Below are 22478 nucleotides of genomic sequence, written 5' to 3'. Positions count from 1 at the left end.
AATCAAACAAATGGTCCAGTTCGATGGAGCAACGTCACGGCGGAAGACGCGAAGGTGCAAGTGAAGCTTCGACAGTCATCTGCTGCACGTGATTGGACCCCACAGCTTATCGTCAGCTTATCCGAAAGCCGAGTCAAGGGTTGGCAGGGTGGGAGCTCCAACATCGTCTTCAATATCCAACCTCTAGTTGGCAACGAATACAGAACACACTCTTCAGATCTGCTTTTCTGTCATTCTCACTGTTTTAAGTTCACATACACAGTACGTCTTTCAGCAAGAATGGCGACAGAAGATGCGCGCTACCGGCTGTCCAGCCAGTTTCGCCTCTGGTCTTATCCGTCACCCAACCTGGCCGACCTTCGCGAGAAGACAAACGCGCTCGCCGCGCAACAGATCAGCACACGCCTACGCGAAACGAAGCCCGAAGATCTGCTGCCTGAGTTCCTGACTGCCGCCGAAGAAACTGTACTGCTCAAGTTTTTTACGGTCGAATTGATCCGCGCGGCCATCTTTTGCGACCTGCCGACCGAGATACGCGCCACTGCTGCCGTTTTCCTGAGGAGATTCTACATAACGAATTCCGTCATGACGTATCCGCCGACGGATTTGTTGAAGACGTGTTTGTTCTTTGGGGGCAAGGCCGAGGGGTACTTTGCAAAGCTGTCGAAGTGAGTGTTGTCGTGTACCTCGAAGACACCCGGCAACGCTCCCGCTTCGAGGTTGCTGACGGGACCAGGCTGGCAGACAAGTTTCCTAACACGACAGAGGAGGAGATTCTCGCCGGCGAGTTCCTCCTGTGTCAGGGCATTCGGTTCGCTTTTGACGTGCGACATCCTTTCCGCGGGCTCGAGGGCACAATTCTTGAATTGAGGCGGCACAGCGACATCAAGGTAAGGAAGGGGGGAGACCCGAAGTAGCCATGTCTTGCTGACCGCCAGTAGACCTCCCGAATCGATGCTGCCCATCAGAGAGCACGCGAGATTCTCAAGTTTAGCTCTCTTGTCACCGACGCCTACTTCCACTACACACCGAGTCAAATCATGCTGGCAGCTCTCTCGCTCGCAGACGAAGGGCTGTGCGATACGATCCTCGATAATACATTTGCAAAAGCGTCTGGCGATGCCTTGGAGGTTAAGGTCAAGCTCACGGCAACGGTCCGTGCCTGCAAGGATCTGCTGTCCACAGAGCTACCCGAAAGAATGCAGGACTACTGGGGAACGGTGAGCGGCCCCCTCGCGCCACATGACGTGTGATGGTCCGCAGTTCGCTAACAGTATCAAGCCCGAGAGCATGAAATTGATACGACCGTTGGTCAAGAAACTCAAGAAGTGCAGGGACCCTGATCGCGCAGATCTCGTCGCCCTGCAGAAGGCGAGGCGGGAAGCAGCCGCCACGGCGACGGCAAAGGAGAAGGAGGTGCGCAAGGGAAGCAAGCCTGGGCTGGATGGGGGCGCACTTGGCATGCCCCTCGGAGGACTTGACAGGGACACGAAACGGAGGAAAGTGACCGGAGACGATGTCTTCGGGGGCGCTCTGTGAAAATAGGGAGGCTCTGTGCGAGCACAGGGAGAGCGAGAGGAGAGGGGAAGGGAAGGATCGGGGCTACTTGCTCGAGTCGTCACGTCGCATGCACTAGGATGTGGCTGGACAGGTAGCGGGGGGAAAGCGAGTTGTTCTTTGGCAGTCCACAGGCTTTATCCGTGGGGGCGGAGGGGATTCGAGGGTGGACTTCAGTTCTTGACAGCTAATTCTGATACCCTTTATTTTTCTGGACGTTGGGGTAGGCATTGAGTTTGATGGGCTGGGTGGCAGAGCATTCGAACTCGAGCTGGCTTAACCTTTGCATGTTGTGGCCGCTTGCTCCATCCAGGCTTGCTAATCGCCCCGCGGCGAGAACTAAGAAATTGGAAGGCTGGGATGGCTTGCACGGTCGGTCTACTCGGTCCTCGTGCGACGCAAACGAAGACAAGAGCACGGATGAGGACCAATCCCCATGTACAATGTGCCCCGGGTCGATGTTGGTCATCGGACCAAACAAATGTCGCGACTAACAAAATCCCCCGACTTTCACAAGCGGCTCGGCGCGGCACCTTAGTGGATGGGGCGAAGCTTCGACCAGTAGACGCGATAAACCTCTGCGACGAACGCAATCCTGGGTTCGATGACGCGTACGACGGTCTCGACATTGCTATTTCTTCTTCCTATTCTTACCCCGCCAAGCCTCGCGAAATGTTTCAGGAGCTCCAAAGACTTCGAAAGGCATCTTGGCAGAACCGCGCTGGGTGGCAATAACGACCGCTTACAGGTGATCTCCATGGCGAATTGCAAGGGAGAGGCGGCCGTAGCATCTCGCTGGTGCCGTACTAGAAAGACGAGCTTGTGCCTCGCCTTAAGCTCAAGCATGGCGCCGAAGCGAGACGACGGGGATACACTTACTTTCCTTGGACGGCTTGAACGGACCTGGTTACGCCAATGGCAGCATGCTAGGCAAGCTAGGGTTGGCTTGGCTGAGCTGTGTGTTTCTCGAGCTGTCGCAAGCTGTCTGGGCTACGGCCAATCCAGATGAGGCGGTCATGCGGGGAAGTGCGAGCGGGTTGAGCCATCTGGATCGCGAGTTGCTCTGGCGCGGTTGTGCAAGTTGCGCTAAGGCCTGACTGACGACATTGACTTCGACGTGCACCATCAGCCGTGCAATCAGCCGGTCGAGAACGCGCAGCTCGGGACCGGGGCAACGAGCAATGGAAACCAGGTTTTTCTCGATGGCGCCTAGCCAAATCACAGGAGTACCAGACCGAGCATTCGTGAAGGGTTCATGAGGTCAATTGAGGTTGACAAGCTTCGCCATACCGCTTGACATGTCGTTCTGATATTCGATCAAGCATTTCCATCGCCCCATTGACCCCGGAGCTCAGGCCGGAAAAGCCCCATGTTCGGCCCCGCCGTTTTCGGATGGTGGAGCTCGAGCTGCAGCGCAAGCTCAAGCACATCACGGCACTGCGAAGCACTGCACCTGGGCGGTCTTGCATCACGAAGCTACGGCCAAGCTGCTGGCGAGGTCGTTCCCCGCCCGATCACTGGCTTCAACCCTTGTCAACTTTGGTCAAAGATCGGCTTGGCGCAGAGGATGAGCGGCCGGCGCACCCAATCGACTACGACCTGGTGCCCGAACTGGCTACGCCGTCCTCCTCGCCATGCCATGACGACCGCGGGTGGTCCTGTCCTGTCGCAGCTAGCAAGACAGGATTCCTGCTTTGTTCTCGGGAACTCGATGGCGTGGCAAGACGCCTAGGCGAATCTTTTAGGTCCAAGCATCTTCCCTCGTGCTAGGCGTATGCCTCCCTCTATAGACCACATCGAGCTGGGGTGCTCCGCCTTGCCTGGCGAGCTCAGTCGAAGCTTTTATAGTTGGGCCACCCCCGTTGCATGTTCCGCGTTTCCGATTTCCCACCTTACTGCCAGCTATCCAACTTGCCCGTCACACATTCGCTCCAGTAGAAGCCATCATGCTGTACAAGAACGTTCTCCCCTTGGCGCTCGCCACCGGCGTCCTTGCGCAGAGCGATACGCCTAGCCTGACGGAGGCTCTGGCGTCCCAGAACGATACCCTGTCGTCCCTGACCAGTATGACTGTCTCATGTTCACCCATGCTTGAACCAAAGGGCTAACAAGACACAGCACTCATTGGTACCCTGCCTGACGAGGTTGTCCAGTCTCTCAGCGAGGCCCAGAACATCACCATCTTGGCACCCAGCAACGATGCGCTCGAAGCTTTCCTCAACAACACGGCTGCTTCCGCAGCCATTGCTGCCGACCCAGGCCTGATCCTCGCTGTTCTGCAGTACCACATTCTCAATGGGACCTACTACACCTCCAACATCACTGGCGCCGACGGCCCTCTCTTCGTCCCAACCATGCTGACCAACGAGACGTATGCCAACGTCACTGGCGGCCAGCGCGTCGAGGTCATCCCACCTGAGGGTGATGACAGCGATGTCACCTTCTACTCGGGTCTCAAGGAGAACTCGACAGTCCAGCAGGCTGACCTCAACTTCACCGGTGGCACCATCCACATCATTGACCGTGTGCTCACCCTGCCGCTCAACATTAGCGACACCCTGCGCGCCGCCAACCTGACAGCTACTCTCGGCGCTGTTCAGCGTGCTGATGTCGGCGAGGCCCTTGGCGAGGCTCGCGACCTGACCGTCTTTGCTCCCGATAACTCGGCCTTCGCCGCCATTGCCAACCTAGTCAGCGGTGACAATGGACTGAATCAGTCTGCTCTTGCTGGCATTCTAGAGTACCACGTCGTCGCAGGCCAGGTCCTCTACAGTGACCTCATCGAGAACACCACCCTCGAGACCCTCGGTGGCGGCGAGCTCACGGTCTCCGTCGTCAACGGAAGCGTATTCGTCAACTCTGCCGAGGTTGTCGTCAGGACGTTCTCATCAGCAACGGTGTCGTCCACGTCATCAACAAGTGAGTTTACCATTCTCTTGCTCTCTTGAAGCGCCCTTTCGTATCGCGACCCCTTTCTAACAAGGTTCTCAGCGTTCTCAACCCGAGCAACACCACTGCCACGCCCGACCCCTCGGCCTCGACCCCTGTTCCCGCCTTCACCGGCGCCAGCACGGTCTCGGGCGGCGCCAACCCCTTGACGTCGGGCGTCGAGGGCCCCACGTCCACCGCGCCCATCGCCACCGGCGCTAACCCTGGCGCCGAGGGCGGCGGCGGCACCAGCACCAGCACCGAGGCCGCGCCCATGCGCACTGCTGCCGTGGGTGTTGCGGCGCTGTTCGGCGCTGGCGTTGTCGCCTTCAACAACATGTAATCGCGGCTATCTACTGCGCCAATTCCTTCATTAACGGGTGCTTTATCTTGGTGCGGGCGGTGATATCGGGGGACGTAATCAAGGTGGTCTGTGGCGGCGGTGACCGACGTCCAACGAAGGGACGTTGTGATACACGAGATAGTAATTGAAGTTTTGTTTGTGTTTTGAACACAGGTGATAACTGGGTGCATGCAGCTTGACGAACAGGTAGCTCGAAGAATACCGATGATTCCAAATAGACGCTTGGTTCACCCAGCCGTCCTTGGGAGTAGGTTGATCCTGGTTCATGACAGTCGAGACACTCCAGGCCGACTGCAAGTTGGGCCAAAGCCATTGTGGTCATCGTGTAGAAGGTAGAGGTGCGTGAAAGCACGAGTGTCGAGCTAACCGGGTCGAATCTGGGCCCCTGGAAGGATGGCCCATGGCAAAGTCAGCTCAGGTAAGCACCCCCCCCCCTCTTGAGTCTCGTCGACTGGGAATCCGATGGTGTGCCGTATTCGATGCGCCAAGCCCAAGATACGGTCATCTAGAGGTCAGAAAGAGAGAAAAGAGACAATATCGTTTGGGGCCCTTCTGCTCCATGATCAGGCCACAGGGGGAAAATGCCTACCTAAGCTGCATCGTAGGCAGCCGCTGCTACGAGAAGGACACTTCTTGGCTTACTAAGTGGGTGTCCGAACCCCGCCCAAACCTGCATGTTGGGTCACATAGCTTCCATGGATGAAACCCCACCCACCCCAATCTGGACGATTCGATCCTTTGTATCCCCAGCTCGCGGTTCGTCGGCCACAGTCTCCTTCACCAACCTCGTCGGAGCCCTTCTCGCCATCTGCCATCGCAGTTCGTATCGTTGCCAGCCATTGATACGGCCAGTTGAAGCGCGATCTGGGCTTGACCGCATCAATGTATCCTTGCTCGACGTTTCCAGTCTTGCCCGCCACGCACATCGACAGCAGTGACCATGTCTGAGTCGCGTCCTCGGCGTCTGCTGCGGGTCTCGAAAGCATGTGAGTGACTGACCGGACACTCCCTTCAGGCCCCTCATGGTCGTGTTGTCGTGACATGTCGCCACCGGCAGTCGCACCGGGTTGAAAGACGCGTCGACCATGACCTGGCTAACATACCCGCCATAGGCGACTACTGCCATCATCGCAGGATCAAGTGTCGCGCCAGCCAAAGCGATCCTCATCGCTGTCAGAACTGCGCCGACTTTGATATCGAGTGTGAATCTTCGCGTCCGCTGAAGAGGGGTAAAGCAGCCGCTGCCAATCGAGCTGGCTGCCTCGCGCACGCCGCGACGCCCTCGCCGGCCAACTCGACGACAGAGCCTGTATTGCAGCCTGGCCGCTATGGCACCCTGAATGGCCACCCGAATGGAGGAGCTGTGCGACCGCTCCCACTTCCACCCGTGTCCGCTTCATTGCTGAACGGCACTGTGTCTCGCGACAGGAAGGACGCTTCGCTGAGTCCTGCCTGGAAAGCGTTCGCTCACGCATCGTCGCCTCTCGTAAGAAAATTGCTGGCCGTCTACTTTGAGACGGTGTATCCCATGTGAGTTGCCACTCATCTCGTCCAACCGTCCGGCTCGAGGCTGGACTTCATCCTAACCAACTGGTGCAGCTTTCCTCTCTTCGACCGCCCGAATGTTGACCGCAGGCTCTCAGCCGACGAGCAAGTCCACAACCGCGGTTTCTTTTGCTCGATCATGGCCGCCTGCGCGCTCGCCTCGGCTCGGGTGCGTGACGGGGCCCTTGTCTCTCTCGGCAGTCACTCTCAGGAACTCCTCACCATGCCGCCTGAGACGTTCCTCTCCGCAGCCCAGGACACTCTACCAGGCGATTTGCTCCATTCGCAGGACTTTGACTTTCTTCGCGCCTGTGCCTTGCTCGCAATCGCAAGCATTCAGGACGGCAAGATCGATGCCATGCGCATGTACATCGGTCACTATTTCACCATGACGGCGACGTGGCAGTGGCATGACGAGGCAACCTGGCCCCCTGGTCTGTCACCTGTGGAACTTGAGGAACGTCGACGCTTGGTATGAAATTGACAAAGACTTTCTCCTGCATGTGTAGTATGATCGACTGCTAATCATGTGCAGTACTGGTCCATCTACACCCTGGACATCTTCACTTCTATCGTGTGGGATGGCTGCATCCACTTCCAGGAGGCGCATGCCCGAGTTGCTTACCCCAGCGGCGACCAGCCTGAACCTGGTGTGCCGCGCCAGAGTCAGCCGTGGATACTTGGTTGGAACTTCACGACAGATCTCTACCGTATCCTTGAGCATGCCATCTGCAAGCTACGGACTCGGTCGTCACGCTTCAACCTCTTTGCTGCCGGGCGGGCCCCTGATACAGCCGAGACAATCAAGCAGATCAACGACCAGATCACCGTCATGTACACTCACCTGCCATCCAGCTTTAAGGACCTTCGCGCGGCTACAGGTCAACTGGAACACGACATCTTTGGTTTCCAAGCCGCAAACATCCAGGCCACGCTCGCCCTGCTTCGTATGGCTCTTCTCTCCCTAGAGCAGAATGTCGACCTCGACCAGAAGTGCTCCATCGCCAGCGATGTCTTGGGTATCTTTCACCAGGTACCAAAAGCCTTCCAGAGAGCTATCAGCACGCCACTCATCTATCATATCGGAGGCATCGGCAACATCTTAGGATCCGTCATGGAGGGCCCCATGTCTGAGAGCTCGTACCAGCGCGTCCGTGATCTGCTCCTGTCCATGGCTGACCTCCTCGAGAGCCTCGAATCGTTCCATCACCAGCGCGCTGGGGCCGGACGCAGGCTTCGCGAACAAGTGGAACGCATTGACGCGTACATGGTCTCTCGACGTCAGATGGTTGCGGGTCAGCCGATACCTCATGAGGTGCTACCTATGGCATCGGCAAGCACCGAGAACCCGCCGATTGGCCCCAACGGGATCTCCCCTCAATTCCAGATCCCCGACGAGCTTTTGCAAAATTGGGACTGGTCGTTCAACATGTACCAGAGCCAGTTCCCGTTCTTTGGGGACCCTGGTTAATACAAGCGAAATTCCTGTAGAGCTATATCGTTCAGACTCGGCACTAGTCAGCCACGGCGCAGCCGTGCGACGCCCCCCTTCACAGCGCGCCGTGCTGTGATTGCCAGCAAGACCGGGCCGACATGAGGATACCAGCAAAACAAGATGCCACCTGAGCCGCACCATTACATGTCGGACAGGCTTTCGCTGAGGGCTTTCAACGCATTATTGACAAGGAAACCTTACTGCAGACTGAATCACGACGCAAGCCTTGCAGACATGCAGTTGCATTGCCACGGGAAAATGTTTGTGGCAACAAAGGCTCGAAGCGGGTGTCCACGCAGGGTCGCGAAGCCACCGTCGCTTTTACTAGGGTATCACACACTATTGTTCCGGGGCTTCGCAGCCTATCCAATGACTCGTTTTTGGGCGCCTTTTAGGATGGTCGCCTCCGAACTTTTATCTTGCGCCTTGCAGTTTTCTGTCGTTCTTTGTTCCGCGCTTAGCCCTCTTCCATCAAACCTGCAGCTTCTCGGCCGACTCGGGAGGTCCTGGCTTGGATCCACTATCGCTTGCCGACGCCACTTGGTTATCATGATTGACTCGCTCAGCCAATACATCGCCGTGGGCCACGTAGCTGCGCTCCATGTTCGTGTTGAAGATGCTGTTGGCTGCGAAGAGAGCATCGATTGATTCCAGTGAGCGTCCGGTTGTTTCAGGGTAGACTGGGAAGCAGCATATCTGGTCAGCGAGAAGCGCAGGGCTAGGTGAGGGGGCTCACTTACAGAGGAAGATGACGGGGACCCAGAGCAGGTTAAGACCGGCGAACAAGAAGTATGTCCGGTTCTCCAAGACGTCAAACATGATCGGATTCACCAGCGTGGTCATACCAACACCGATGGCCCAACCCGTGATGCCGAATCCGTTGCCTTGGGCGCGCAAATCCGAAGACCAAATTTCCGTGGGAATCAAGAATGCAATCGTGCCCCACGTCGCGGCGTACGAGAGGTTGAAGAGAAAGAGCATGGCTACCGCGACTGGAGCGAACTGGGACGCTCGATCGGGATGAGCCCGCGAGCCCTCATAGAGGGAACCGGCAATGAGGTTCACGGCAAAGAGAGCAAGAGCGCCGCCCATGAGGCAGGTCCTTCGGCCCAGGCGATCGACAATCTGGGCGCTGATAATTGTGCCCACGATACCGACCGTGTTGAGGCCACCAGCCAGTCCGTTTTGCGTCAGCTCGGTGTAGCCAGCCTGCGACAGGAGAACGGGCGAGTAGGCGGTCACAGCTGTGATGCCCGTCCAGGAGGCCATGATCTGGAGGAACAGGCAGAGCCAGGCACGCTGTCCAAGGTTGTATCCTGGCTTAGGTCCGCGGCCGAACAGGATCTTGATGAACTCGATAGGTGAGCTCTTGGTGCTCTCCTCGGCAACAGTCCTGATCTCGAGGAATTCGCGTTCGACCACGGGGCCGAAACTGCCGCGAACGTGTTCGATGACCTCGCGGGCCTCATCGTATCTGCCGACAGAAGCGAGGAACCGGGGCGTGTCAGGCAACATCTTGATGCCCAGAAAGAGCAGCGACGCTGGAAGACATTGAAAGGCCAACTGGAACCGCCATCGGACGTCCGAGTACCCGCCGTCGATAAAGGCGAGGCCAAAGGAGAGCCAGTAGGCTACTGAGATACCGAGATAATTAGCAATGAAGACGTAGCCCAGAAAGCCGCCGCGGTGCTCCGCCGTTGACGTCTCGGACACCATGACGGGGGTGATGCCCGTGAGGGCACCCGTGCCGATGCCCGTGATGACGCGAGCGACAATCATGAAGTCGCTAGACTGAGCAGCCGCCTGCAGAGCACCGCCGATCATGGCGAAAATGCAACCGATGAAGAGACTGAGAGCCTGTCAGCAGTGACTTTCTTGCAGCGGAACGGAGTCTGTCACTACAGGCATACCCGTTGATACGGCCGATGCCATCGGCAAGCCAACCACCAGCGAAACACCCCGCGATGCATCCCAGGTAGTATACGGAGACAATGCCGCCTTGGTGAAGCGTATCCGTGACAGTACCATCTGGAAGTCCAATGCCTACCTCCTCGACGTACCGGGGTGAGGCATTGACGCCACCCATGACGCCCTGGTCATAGCCTTCAAAGAAGATGCTGATAACCGAAAAGGTCTGGATAGCAATATTCAGCTGTCTCGGCGACAGCCGCTTCCACCACGTTGTGTAGCCCATAGTTGCGGGGAGCTCGGGCAAAGCTCAAGCCACAGGTTTGAGCAGGATTGAGGAGTGAGGAAAAGGTGACAGGCAAGAGGACCAATGACCAGTATTGTCGTGAGATAAGAAACCAGGTCGATGAGCAGATGCCTGGAGATGTAGAGTTTTTCACACTCTCAGATCGTCTGGCAGCGCCCTCATATACATTCCAGGCCGGTTTGTCCTCTAATGGTGTGTGCTCGGGCGTCTGTTGGGCCCTGCCGGGCCTTGGCTTACGCTCACCTACCTGGTCAACACCCTGCCTCGCCTGATGTGCGTTGCTGATGCCAGCCCCTGTGCCATCGGATGTCGTGGGATACTGAAACTGAACCCCAACGGTGGTAAGGTGCTTCAATGTGGTGTCGTCATGTACTTGATGTCTGTTGTTCCTCCACCACTCCGCAGCATTCCCCGCCATGTGTCGTCTCCAGACTGTTTTTTCCCGGACCATAGGCTCCACCGCGTGCCTGGTGCTTGGGACAAATTTCTCCCTTTGTCACCTGTCAAAGGGTTTTCCCAACGAGTCAGTGGAAGCACGCATCCGGTTAGACGGTTAAGCGACGATTGACAGCTGCTGAAGCTGTGCAATTGAGTGGTCTATTATCCTCTTAAGCTTGTAGCCGCTTTGCCGCATCTTCGGCCTCCATTTGCTTGGATTGAGACTCGGCGACGGTGGTGTGGTCATGCACGCGGTTCCGCTTGCATCCTCCGACTCGTCCAAACAACCGCCAGAATCGGCCCTGGATGTAGTGGTGAGAATGTGGCACAGCGGATCCTTTCGCGCTACGGTTATGACAGCTGCGGGGAAACACTTCGGGGGCTGGTTCTGTTTCCGATGTCTGACAGACATCTGAACTCCGAAGTCCGGGTGGCCAAAGTATATAGGACTGCCCTTCCTGCAAGACAGCCTGTCGGATGACGATCTCAAGGCACTCCCATGGATACGCCAATGCATCTTTGACATTTGCACTTCTGCCTCTCATCATGCCTGGAGCGACGAATGGGCATGGACATACCAGTGGCCATGCGAACGGGCATATAGTCGCTGACAGCCACGACAAGGCTGAAGGCCAGCCCTTGGACCTGACTGTTCTGGGAATGAATAGCGGAACCTCCATGGTGAGTCTCCGATCTCTGATCGTCACGTTTCATTTGGCACTAAGATCGGCTCATTGATTTTTGTTTCCGAGCGCCCCTAGAGACGCTCTTGGCACCCCACGACAAGCGGAGAATACCACACCCTTGCTGTTGGCTGCTGGACCGCTGGATCTCGCATCAATTCAGCCCTACGCAATAGAATAGCACTGACAAGCTGTATAGGACGGCATCGACTGCGCGCTCTGTCGATTCCATCAGGAGACGCCAGATTCACCCATGCACTTCTCCCTTCTGAAATATGGCGAGACGCCCATGGATCCCATTATCAAAAAGCGCGTGCTCAACATAATCAAGCACGATCGCACATCCGCCTCGGAACTATCCGAAGTCAACGTTCTACTCGGCGAGGTGTTTGCCGTGGCGGCCGAGAAGTTTTGCGAGGACAACAACGTCGACTTGAAGTCGCTCGACGCCATCGGCTCTCATGGGCAGACCATCTGGCTCGCCAGCATGCCACAGCATGGTGTTCCGAGGTCGGCTCTTACCATGGCCGAAGGAGCATTATCGCTGCCCCGTACCGGTGTCACTACCGTGACTGACTTTCGCGTTTCTGATCAGTCGGCCGGTCGGCAGGGCGCCCCGCTGATCGCCTTCTTCGATGCGCTGCTGCTGCACCACCCGAGCAAGCTGCGGGCGTGTCAGAATATCGGCGGCATCGCCAACGTGTGCTTCATCCCACCCGAGGGACCCGAGCACGCCTTTGACTTTGATACTGGGCCGGGGAATGCCCTCATTGACGCTGTGGTCAGGCATTACACGGCGGGCGCGATGGAGTATGACCACAACGGTGAGATGGGGAAGCGCGGAACTGTATGCCAGCCTCTCGTCGATGATTTTCTGAAGTCCATACAGTACTTCTCGTGGGACCCGCCCAAGACGACGGGGCGCGAGGTCTTCCGTGACACGCTGGCAGATGATTTGATCCGTGACGCCGAGGCACTCGGCCTCTCTCCGGATGACGTTGTCGCAACGGTCACGAGGATCACGTCACAGGCTATTGTTGACCACTGGCAACGGTACCAGCCCGGTGAGCGCCAGGTGGACGAAGTCTTTATGTGCGGCGGTGGCGCGTATAACCCCAATATTACGGACTATATGAAGGAACAGCTGCCTGGTGTCAAGATGTTCATGCTCGATGACGCGGGCATCCCTGGGGGTGCGAAAGAGGCCGTCACATTTGCCTGGCAGGGCATGGAGGCCATTGTCGGGCGGAGCATCCCTGTGCCCGACCGTGTGGAGACGAGAAGACCATACGTTCTGGGAAAGGTGAACCCTGGCGAGAATTATCGCAAGGTCATGAGCAAGGGCATGGCGTTTGGAGCTGGGCGAGAGGAGCTGCCGTGGGTAACTGTGATGGTTAACCAGGTGGACGGCAAGGTGTTTGATAATCAGTGGTGATGAATTGTGACACTGTGATAGCGATAACTTCATTTACGGCCATGTTATCTCGCTTCGGGTATCGTATCAATTTATATAGCAGTGCTGGGCGAGGATCCTTTCAAATTCAGAGGAGGAGAGCCTTCGACAACTATCTACTTCTCATATTTGACAGCAGGTTATTAACTCGGATTGCCATTCCCTCTGCAAATCAATCATGTTCGATGAGAAGAGTAAGTAATAGCTTTGTCCGATTACTTGTTACTAGTCTACAGCTTCAATATAAGGTAACGGCGTATGAACCAACGTTGAAGTCAATCGTCAAAGACTGCGAGAAGAGCTAGTAGCAACTCTTCCAACTTGACGTATCATGTGCTGGTAAATGATGAGCGGCAGACCCACAGTGATGCAGGAAATGCTAAATACCATTACATAGTTGAATGTTTTCCTCAAGTACTAATTGTTTTTTTATGCTATTGTGCAAATGAACTTAAGTTAAGAAGTTCTACCTCTGTTATATCCGCTGGCCTCGACTCTTATACTTACATTGAATCTAAATAATACCATACCTTGGAAGTAATTTACGCGATTGAGTACGAACCTCTAAACTAAACGACGAGGTCACTGGTTGGCTCGATGAAGAGCCAACGCAAATACAGCCGCTCAATTTATGACTTGAATAACCAACGTACACTCGAAGCTTTCAGTATCGAATATGCTACCTATGTCTGACGTAGAATATCAGTCGCCGGCCGTTATCAAAACGGCTTATAGTATTGTCTCTGTCTGACGGGCCGTCAGGGGCCAAAGTTACCCACAACGAAGAGGATGAAGTCATTCTGTGGCTTGGCACGTAGGCCAGCAGTGTGCCTCTGATGCCGTCATATTTTCGAGCGTCGATCGCACATAATTCACTCAAGGGTGCGGGTCTGGAGGACGGCTGTTCCGCGGACAAACGTGGCGCAGACCAACGTCTCGCCAAATCTCATTTCAGAATTTGGCTTGGCCTGCTAGCATTACGACGATGCTCAAGATCCTCGATATCAGGCTGGCAGCCCAGAACGTATGGTATCCAAACGGAACCAACCGGCGCCATCCTATTTGAACTAGGCATGCGATTACTGGATTCGCAACACCACAGCTCAAGCAGGTGTACGACTCATTCTGACCAGCATCACTTAGCCAAGGTTATTGGACCTCCCTGCATGGTGGTACAATCTGTTGAAACCTTGATATTTGCCGTAGAATCTATGCTGATCAACCACACTCATCGGCAGCCAAGAACCACAAGCGAATGATCCCAGTTGTAACGTCTGCCTGGGTTTATAACTCATTTTGTGACCAAATGGCACACGCCCTAGGCGACCTGATGTGCTTGCCTTGCTACTGGTATTGTCTTTCAAGGCAATCGGATAGCGAGAACATCAGCTGTCAAATTCATTCTCTCCCTTATACCATGATCTCTCCAGAATTGGCGGAGCGAGTCGCACCTGCGAGGAGAGGCAGCAACATGTGAAGCGCCTCCGCTGAACTCTTCTTCCTCGGACTCTATCCTGAGCAGAAGGAACATTGTGCGGGCGCTAGTTCGAATGGTGATGTTTCGGTTCTCGTCGCACGAATGTCCGTCACACAGCCATCTCCCACATATACCCCCTTAAACGACATATCGACAATCACGTTCACGAGTCGAAACCGCAGCAATGGCGTCTTTCAAGCAGATGCGCCTGACAATCGTCTTCAGGCGGGGCTGTAGTCCGGCATCTTAAGCCGGTTGTTGCGTAATGCTTAACAGGCCTGATATCTGTTCTGACTCGGCCCATGGGCTATCGTTGAGATTATCTGCTAGGGAATGCTGTTCCTGTACGACTGAAGCATACAACTAATGTAAACCTTTGAGAATGGTCACTGCAACGTCCGAGGCCGTGCCTGAGGGATATTTCCGCAACCTTGCCGAACTAAGGATGTAACCAAAATGCAGTTCTCACGTCCGCCTCGAGAGGGCGCAGGGTGGCTCGCCCGCAGAATGATGCTTCCCAAAGTATGTCTCCCTTGTAATGCTGGCTCGCGGCTGGCTCGCAAACTGTCTTGAGCATCGATAATGCGCGATTCAGTTCCCCGATTTGCGCCGCTACTGAGGTTACTCATTTGCCTGCGCCAAAAGCTTGTTTCCCCAGACGGAGTTTCAGTGCTGAGATGTCGCGGGGCCGTTGACACATGAAAACCCAAGTCAAAGAGGGCCTTGTCAAGCCATGATGTGTGGTTATCAAGCGGCGCGAATGACCTGAAAGTCTAGACCGCAGAGAGTTGGCAGGTGCGTTCCTGAGGCGCGAGTCAGTCACGAGGCCGGCGAGCCGAATGTATGAAACGAGCGGGGGAGTTTTCAGCGACAGGCGATTGACAAAGGAATTGTTGGGGTCGCGCCAAAAAGAGGACGGCGAAGGAAGCAAAAAGCGGAAGCCCGTTTTCTCTGCCCAATGATGATGTATCTGATCAAATGCCCTCGTTGAGCAACGAGGGGCAAGACGACGTGGCATGATTGTGGTCCGAGGATGCGGCGCGGTCAAACGAGTTGTTCAGGCTCAGCTCGTGACCGAAGCTAGAGCAATCGTTGACAGCAGGAAACGACACGTGATAGCGCCTCGAGGAGCAATGGCGGGGAACAAAAGGGGAACCGGACTTCGGAGAGGGGCTCAGCTCCAACCAACTGCCTCTTGGGCAGCACACCGGACAGAACAGGGGCTGACCAGGGGCGAGTCACGGATTCAGGCCCACGGCGGTGCCAGATCCAAAAAAGAAGGTTACTAGGCGGCGGCCTCTCTAGCCCCGGAATCGAGTCTTGGCGCGTCAAACAGAACGAACCTGTGGTTGTCTGCCGTTGTCTTGTTGGTCCTGTGGCTATCTCGATCTGCTGTCAAGATTCGTCGGGCGCCGGCCGCATTGTCTCTGGTGGCGGTGATGGAGGGAGGACATGGCCAGACGGAATGCATGGGCCGCTGCCAGCCGATCGGCAGCAGGAGGCTTAAGGGCGGCAAGGAAAAGAAAGCCTCCAAGCAGTCGGGATCATGGAGGGCACCAAGTCGGACGAAAGAGAGCCCATCGACTGCCAGTGGCGTCGCTGAGTTGAGACGGTGTCCTCAGATGGGAGGAGCTATCTGACCGTGAGAGGAACGTGTGAGGGAGCGGCGCCAACGCCAACACCAATATCAAACGATTTGTTCAGAACACCACCACAACATGAGCCAGCGGCCGCTAACAAGAAGGAACCTCGGGTGGATCTGTAGGCCTGCGGGCGGCGCACGGTTGGAAGCCTTCGAGAAGCCTGACGATGTGGGGAAGCCATGTCGTCGACGAATGGTCGTGGTGCTATTCAATCTTAGGGCCAGTAGCGGCGTGCGGCGCGAATCCTCAGCACTGTATCTCGCCTCCCGAACCGCCGTGTCGAAGGAGCTGAAGCTCAGCGGAAGCGTCGAGGAACTCGCGTCGTCGAGGAAAAAGCCGACGTTTGAGGCAGTACCAACAGTCAGAAAAAGCCCAAGAGTCATAACATTGACCGACCAGCATCGGCGACACCGTTCGAAAAACTTTGCCCAGCCAACCACACGATGCCATCAAGCTTATCTAGAGTTCCAATCGACGTGCGCAACGTTTGCCCGGTTCATGCAGTATCACCTCATCGCCCTCTTCCCAGGGCTGTCTTCATCGCCAGGTCTCGATTATTATGACCCAGTCATGGGCCAAGCTGGAGGGGCACAGTATAGCGAGGAAAAGGAACTTTTCAGCCCTGTCAGCGTCAGCACCGGTCATCAAGTGACAGTCACAGAGTACAGAAGCACGAATCGCAATGCAGTCGCGAAACACCAAGGTATCTTTCCCCCCCAGTGCGCAAGATAGAGACACGGCCCGAGACGCGCCAGCACTGATCCCCCCCTCCCTGCTCTCGGAGATTGAGCCCGAACAGGCCATCGCGCAACCCCCCTCTTCCGCTTCGGGACCAAACGCCAATTACGGGGTCGTGAGTCGCAAACGGAAGGAGGCAAGGTGTCTTGGCTGTGGCAAGACCCCCAGCGATCCTCTGGTGCCCTACGAACGATCGAGGGGGGGGGGGGGCGCCAAGGTGAGATGGCATATGCTCACCATGGCCCATAGCGACGACAGCGCGGCTCATCTGCCTTTGACGATGCGGCGCCAGTCGCCAAGCACCTGCTGTTCTCGAGTGTCGCCGCCAACCTCGAATTCCAAGAATCGAAATAGCGCCCGCGCCGTCGCTGGCGCGCGCCAAACTAGGCTTCGAAGGACCACCCTAAGGCAGGATGAGAGAGAGGGCCAGGCGATGCGTGCATGGATGACCCGTCAATTGAAACCTTATTGAAGCACTCACCTACCTGCCTGTGTTCGGCACGATGGCCAACACGAGAAGAGAGGGAACCTGGCCGCTCTTCCTGCAGTCTGACTCCTGCTCCGGTGCAGGCCCTGGGAGCTATTCCTGTCGCCGCCCGCCGTGCCGGGCCCGAGGATTGATTCTGGGCCTCAGCGGGCGCGTCGCGGCACTCGAGCAATCTCCTATCCTGGCCAGGTGCGACTCCAGTCACAGGCGGCTCTGGCGATGAGCGACGTTGAGAACGCGTCTATCTCACATGCTTCGGGAAGTTTGCGAATGAAGTTTATCGACCCGCGCGCTCCCCGAGACTCCATGCGGTGCCCCGCCAGGGCTGACGAGGTCAGGGATGGTTTGTGCTCATCTTTGTGTGTGTGCGTGAGTGTGTGTCAAAGACAAGAAGCCTTCGATTGTCAGCTGGGCGAGGCTGGGCCGCCTTGTGCACCACCTTGACCACTCTCCCCCTTGCCTACTCGGACGGACAAGTTTCGTCGATCAATCAATGGCCGTGGTTTGTTTTCGAAGGTCACAAGCGGACAATAATCAGAGTGGTCTCGAAGTACGAGGCACGCACGAATCGACGCCACCGCTACCAGGGCGGGAGAGCCCGCGGGTCTGGGGTCGGGCCAATGATGCCTTCGGGTCCCTGTCATATTGTACGTAAGGTTGGTCATCGCGAGACCTGTCTCGCACGGTTTCAGCTGTTTTCATGACCACGCAATACGCACTCCGCATTTTAGACCACCACGCGATTCCGTAAGAATAACGAGGAATGGATCGTGCGGAGGAATAAGGTAGGACCTGGTTGACTGGAGAGTCTGGGGACGAATGAATGGGGCCGGATGCGAAAAGATTGGGGCAATGAGTATGACCGAACAAGACGCAAAACCCATCGCGACCGCATCAGGCTTGTGGTTCTGTGGTGGCAAGCCGTTATGCACTTGGGAAGATCGTCTCGCACATGGAACCCGCATCGAACAAAAAAGGTAGGGGTTGCCAGGGTGGGAGAGGCATAGCAGCGGAAAGGGCGAAGGGGGAGAACTGATGTGACAAGGCTGCTAGGGGCTTGCCTGGGATGATGCACAACCTGATGATAGAGGCAATGGCACACAATCAGCAGGGGCGAAAAAGCCTCCTCCCCGAAGGAGCCGAACTGTTGGAGGGTCGTCCAGGCAGAGAAAGCATCCCCAAGAGGCAAATCCTACCACATCGCCCGACGGCAATCAGTTCTTGTCACGATACGCGGGTACCGGCCGGTAGGACGCACACACTCGTCACTAGGGAAACTTGGGTCCGTGATGAGCAGCTTGGCCCTCCGTCCACATGGAAAAGTCAAGAAAAAAAAGCCAAGCTCGGGTGGCTGCAAACGCACAACAGACGGCTGATAACTGAGTAGTCTGCAGGATGCGCGAGTGGCAACAGGCTTGAGATGGTTTGCTTGGCCTTGCATCCTCCCGAATGCAGCATCATTCATGCACGAAAAATGAGAGGACGAGGACGCGGACGAGACGAGATGACCATGGGAATGAGAGCCCCCGTAAGCCTGCAGCACAGCACAGCACTCCTCATGACCGTTTCGGCGTGCTGTGGGTAGGTTGGGGCCTGAGGAATGCGGAATGCATGCCAGCAGCCGTGAGCATGCGTTGTTTGGCACACCTGCCTGAACCTACCAGTGTCACTTTCGCAAAGATCAGCATGGGCGGAGGCAGAAAGAGAAGCAGCACCAAGCCCATGGGCGTTGCAAGGCACCACCTACTATGCTAGGTATCTGGTTTGGGATATCTACCCTAGCTGCTAAGATAGGATAGGATCGGCTGAGGGGGAGCGACGACCTGACGCCAAAGTGAGGGGTGCCTGAGGGAGGAGGGGGGGGGGAAGGTAAATCAGTTCAGTATGAATGGCGAATGATACCAGAGATGCACCGATGGCGATGTGCGCAAACGAGCACTCGACGAGTCGCTGAGGCTTGCCAGAGATTGGAAACTGGGGCATAGAGTCGCACAGGTGCTCAATCCCAGCCTTGGCATCAGCAAGCCTAAACGAATCAATAGCCGTCCCATGAGCGATAGGCGGCTCCGTTATCTGCGTGGGGAAAGCATGCCCCTCCACGTCTGGCCAATCAAACTTCGCTTCGCGGCAGAGGGCCGGGCGACTGCAAGGCAGTCAGAGTCAGGGTGGACTACGGACTGACGAGGAGTTCTGTGGCAGTTGAAAGGGGAGGGGGGCGTGAGAGGCAGGAGGGAGCAAGAGCAAGCCAGAGCAAGTGGGTGGTGTTGGTACGGTGGCCTGGGTGGATAGGTAGGTAGGTAGCCAAGACTCCGGAAGCAGGTGCTGGTTGGTGGTGGGCCGTGTGGCAGCTAATCACTTGGCGGCAGCTCCAGCCAATTTCGACCGCACTCGCACCTGCCCTTTCTGGAAAGCAGCTCCTAGGCATACAGGCTGTGGGGCCCAGGCTGCGCGACTCTGCGCCTGCCGTTGTTGTCGGGTGGATCGATCGAGCTGGGGCCGGACCCTTCTCGAGGGCTTGGGCGACAGGGATACGAGGACGAGCCAAGTCTCGAGCCGGTGCCGGGATGGGAAGGAGCACCTGCCAATGCAGGGTTGATGTTGGGGCACCGCTCGCTTGCCGTCGCAGCTGCCCCTCCCGCAGGAAGCAGGACCGAGTGGGTGTTCTGCCCAGCCCAGATGGCAAAGTAGACAAGTCACCACTGGCTCGAGGACCCACTAAGTAAGGTGCTCTTGGTGCTGTGTTTGGGTGGGTCGGGGGCACCTGGGGGATAAGGGGAGCCAGGGTGAGGACCCTCTAGTGAGCCAATCAGCGCCACGCCCCTGATACGGCGACACTGGAATCCTTCCATGCATGGAAGGCGGCCGGACGCAGCCAGCGACGAAGCAGTTCCCATTGTTGCACTGTACCTTCCCGGCGTGTTCTTGCCTTCGGCTGCCCCCCCCCGGTCTTCGACCCAGTCCCAAGACCCAAGACCAGGAGCGGGAGCAGCACCAGCAGTACCAGGAGTCGCGGCAGCAGCAAGAGCGGACGGATGTTCGCACCTGCACTTTCATAAAAGACTGCCCTTCCGCCTCTCTCGTCACCTCTGTTCTTTTTCCCTTCAGCCCAGCTCTGTCCTCCCTTCTTCGGCCCTGAGGTACATTCCTTCTTTCAACCCTCACCAACTGACCAACCCCAAGCTCTACACCGACTGAGCGCAACAATGTCGATGAAGGAGACCGCCCTCGGCGTGGCCACGGCCGCGCCCCCCACCGTCGATGACCCCATGGGTCTCGATGCCGACAAGCTCGAGAGCAACCGCCCTTACGCCGGCGACGGCAACGTCCCCAAGGATTTCCGTGAGCAGGACTTCATGACCCGTAACGGTCTCAACCTCCGCTCCTTCACTCGCCGTATGTACCGACCTGTCCGCCGGCCTCGGGCCGCTTTTCTCACACCGCCTACGCTCCCGCCGTCCGCTTTCTGAGATTTCGGACCCCGACTGACACAATGTTTAGGTGACTTCGGTACCGGCGACGTCGAGCTCGATCGCTCCATGAAGACCCGCCACTTGCACATGATTGCCATCGGTGGTTCCATCGGTGCTGGTTTCTTCGTCGGCTCCGGTAGCGCCTTTGTCAAGGGCGGTCCCGGTTCTGTCCTCATCTGCTTCTCCATCGCTGGTGTCATGATCTTCAACGTCATCCACGCCCTTGGCGAGCTCGCTGTTATGTACCCTGTCTCTGGTGGTTTCTACACTCTGTCTACCCGCTTCATCGACCCTTCTTGGGGTTTCGCCATGGGCTGGAACTACGTAAGTTCTTTGTGCTTCAACCGTCTGATGATACCTCTTGACTAACGTACTACGCCAGGTCTTCCAATGGTTGATCGTCCTGCCCCTCGAACTCACTGTCTGCTCTTTCACCGTTAAGTACTGGAACAAGGAGGTTAGCGACGCTGTCTGGATTACTCTTTTCTGGGTTGTCATCATCATCGTCAACATCTTTGGCACTCTGGGTTACGCCGAGGAGGAGTTTTGGAGCTCTTGCTTCAAGCTCGCCGCCATTATCATCTTCATGATCGTCGCTATCGTTCTCATCTGCGGTGGTGGCCCTAAGGGCTACAAGTTTGACGAGTACCACGGCGACATCTACTGGCGCGACCCTGGTGCGTTCCAGAACGGCTTCAAGGGCTTCTGCTCCGTTTTCGTCACTGCCGCCTTCTCCTACGCTGGCTCCGAGCTTGTCGGTCTCGCCGCCGCCGAGTCGGAGAACCCTGCCCGAGCTCTTCCTGGTGCCGTCAAGCAGGTCTTCTGGCGTATTACCCTCTTCTACATCGTCGGTCTCACCCTCGTCGGTCTCCTCGTGTCGTCGCGCGACGAGCGTCTTCTCAATGCCAAGAACCCCTACGCTGAGGGCACTTCTCCCTTCGTCCTAGCCGCAAAGGATGCCGGCCTTAAGGGTTACGACACGTTCATGAACCTTGTTATCTGCATCTCTGTCGTCTCTATTGGTGTTTCTTGCGTCTACGGCGGCTCGCGTACCCTGTCCGCGCTCGCTCACACCGGTTACGCCCCCAAGATCTTCACCTACGTCGACAAGTCTGGCCGTCCCCTCGTGTCCGTCCTCTTCCTCCTCGCCTGGGGCGGCCTCGCCTATATTGTCCTCGGCGCCCACGGCTCCGTTGTCTTTGACTGGCTCCTTGCTCTTTCCGCCCTGGCCGCTCTCTTCACCTGGGGCTCCATCTGCCTGGTACGTTTCGCCTCCCGCCATTCAATTATCTGATCCCGACGCTAACATTGTCCAGTGCCACATCCGCTTCCGCACTGCCTGGAAGAGGCAGGGTCGCTCGCTCGATCAGATCCCCTTCCACGCCGCTGGTGGTGTCTACGGCTCTTACATGGGTCTCACTCTCTGCGCTGTCATCCTCATTGCCCAGATCTTCGTTGCCATTATGCCCTACGGCCAGTCCGGCCCCGGTACTGCGGAGGACTTCTTCATGTCCTGCCTTGCCATTCCCGTCGTCCTCGTCTTCTGGGCCTGTGGTTACTTCTGGAAGCGCACTGGCTGGCTCACCATTGACCAGATCGATCTCGATGCTGGTCTCCGTGAGCACAACTGGGAGGAGATCAACGCCCACCGTGCCCGTGTCGCCGCCATGCCTGCTTGGCGTCGTGCTCTCACTCGCGTCTTCTAAGCGCGTGTTCTTTTCTTTGATACCAAGGGTGTTACGCGGAGGAGGTACATATCTCACTGCGCAGATGTCGGACCAGTTTAATAGGGCTGTCAGCCTCGTGAGCGGCATGCGCGGCTCATCTGGAAAGGCATGCTGCCATTCGTTGCTACAAGATACCATATACATATACATGTTTAGACACTGTCTACACCTGCGTCCTACTGTCATAGTCTGTTACCTGCTTCTACGTGTCTGCTTGTTGCACGATCTCATTCCTTAGTACCCAAGTTGCTGTCTCTG

General features: G+C 56.7%; 7 protein-coding genes across 7 annotated transcripts; 5 read left to right on the top strand and 2 right to left on the bottom strand.

The window, feature by feature from the left end:
* Window positions 1-279: 279 nt before the first annotated feature.
* On the top strand, window positions 280-1539 carry VDBG_09023 (cyclin CCL1; the record flags this gene model as incomplete). Its single annotated transcript, XM_003000482.1, has 4 exons — window positions 280-668; window positions 737-890; window positions 942-1220; window positions 1264-1539. The coding sequence occupies 4 exons, from the start codon at window positions 280-282 to the stop codon at window positions 1537-1539; spliced, it is 1098 nt and encodes a 365-aa protein (XP_003000528.1).
* Window positions 1540-2091: 552 nt separating this feature from the next.
* On the bottom strand, window positions 2092-2857 carry VDBG_09022 (predicted protein; the record flags this gene model as incomplete). Its single annotated transcript, XM_003000481.1, has 3 exons — window positions 2092-2460; window positions 2660-2766; window positions 2848-2857. 3 exons carry the CDS (start codon window positions 2855-2857, stop codon window positions 2092-2094), a joined length of 486 nt encoding a protein of 161 aa, XP_003000527.1.
* A 579-nt stretch (window positions 2858-3436) lies between these two features.
* VDBG_09021 (conserved hypothetical protein) lies at window positions 3437-4828 on the top strand (the record flags this gene model as incomplete). Its single annotated transcript, XM_003000480.1, has 3 exons — window positions 3437-3621; window positions 3676-4465; window positions 4549-4828. 3 exons carry the CDS (start codon window positions 3504-3506, stop codon window positions 4826-4828), a joined length of 1188 nt encoding a protein of 395 aa, XP_003000526.1.
* A 961-nt stretch (window positions 4829-5789) lies between these two features.
* VDBG_09020 (conserved hypothetical protein) lies at window positions 5790-7865 on the top strand (the record flags this gene model as incomplete). Its single annotated transcript, XM_003000479.1, has 4 exons — window positions 5790-5835; window positions 5962-6379; window positions 6449-6866; window positions 6930-7865. The coding sequence occupies 4 exons, from the start codon at window positions 5790-5792 to the stop codon at window positions 7863-7865; spliced, it is 1818 nt and encodes a 605-aa protein (XP_003000525.1).
* A 495-nt stretch (window positions 7866-8360) lies between these two features.
* VDBG_09019 (plastidic glucose transporter 4) lies at window positions 8361-10083 on the bottom strand (the record flags this gene model as incomplete). Its single annotated transcript, XM_003000478.1, has 3 exons — window positions 8361-8569; window positions 8630-9738; window positions 9800-10083. 3 exons carry the CDS (start codon window positions 10081-10083, stop codon window positions 8361-8363), a joined length of 1602 nt encoding a protein of 533 aa, XP_003000524.1.
* Window positions 10084-11088: 1005 nt separating this feature from the next.
* On the top strand, window positions 11089-12660 carry VDBG_09018 (anhydro-N-acetylmuramic acid kinase; the record flags this gene model as incomplete). The annotated part of the gene is made up of 2 exons (XM_003000477.1): window positions 11089-11223; window positions 11425-12660. The coding sequence occupies 2 exons, from the start codon at window positions 11089-11091 to the stop codon at window positions 12658-12660; spliced, it is 1371 nt and encodes a 456-aa protein (XP_003000523.1).
* Window positions 12661-20226: 7566 nt separating this feature from the next.
* On the top strand, window positions 20227-22244 carry VDBG_09017 (amino-acid permease inda1; the record flags this gene model as incomplete). The annotated part of the gene is made up of 4 exons (XM_003000476.1): window positions 20227-20416; window positions 20522-20817; window positions 20876-21754; window positions 21810-22244. The coding sequence occupies 4 exons, from the start codon at window positions 20227-20229 to the stop codon at window positions 22197-22199; spliced, it is 1755 nt and encodes a 584-aa protein (XP_003000522.1).
* Window positions 22245-22478: the final 234 nt, after the last annotated feature.

Source organism: Verticillium alfalfae, genomic scaffold (assembly GCF_000150825.1).
Source record: "Verticillium alfalfae VaMs.102 supercont1.14 genomic scaffold, whole genome shotgun sequence".
NCBI classification, from domain to species: domain Eukaryota; kingdom Fungi; phylum Ascomycota; class Sordariomycetes; order Glomerellales; family Plectosphaerellaceae; genus Verticillium; species Verticillium alfalfae.
The sequence above is the reverse complement of the archived record's forward strand: the minus strand, read 5'-3'. Positions and strand labels throughout refer to the sequence as shown.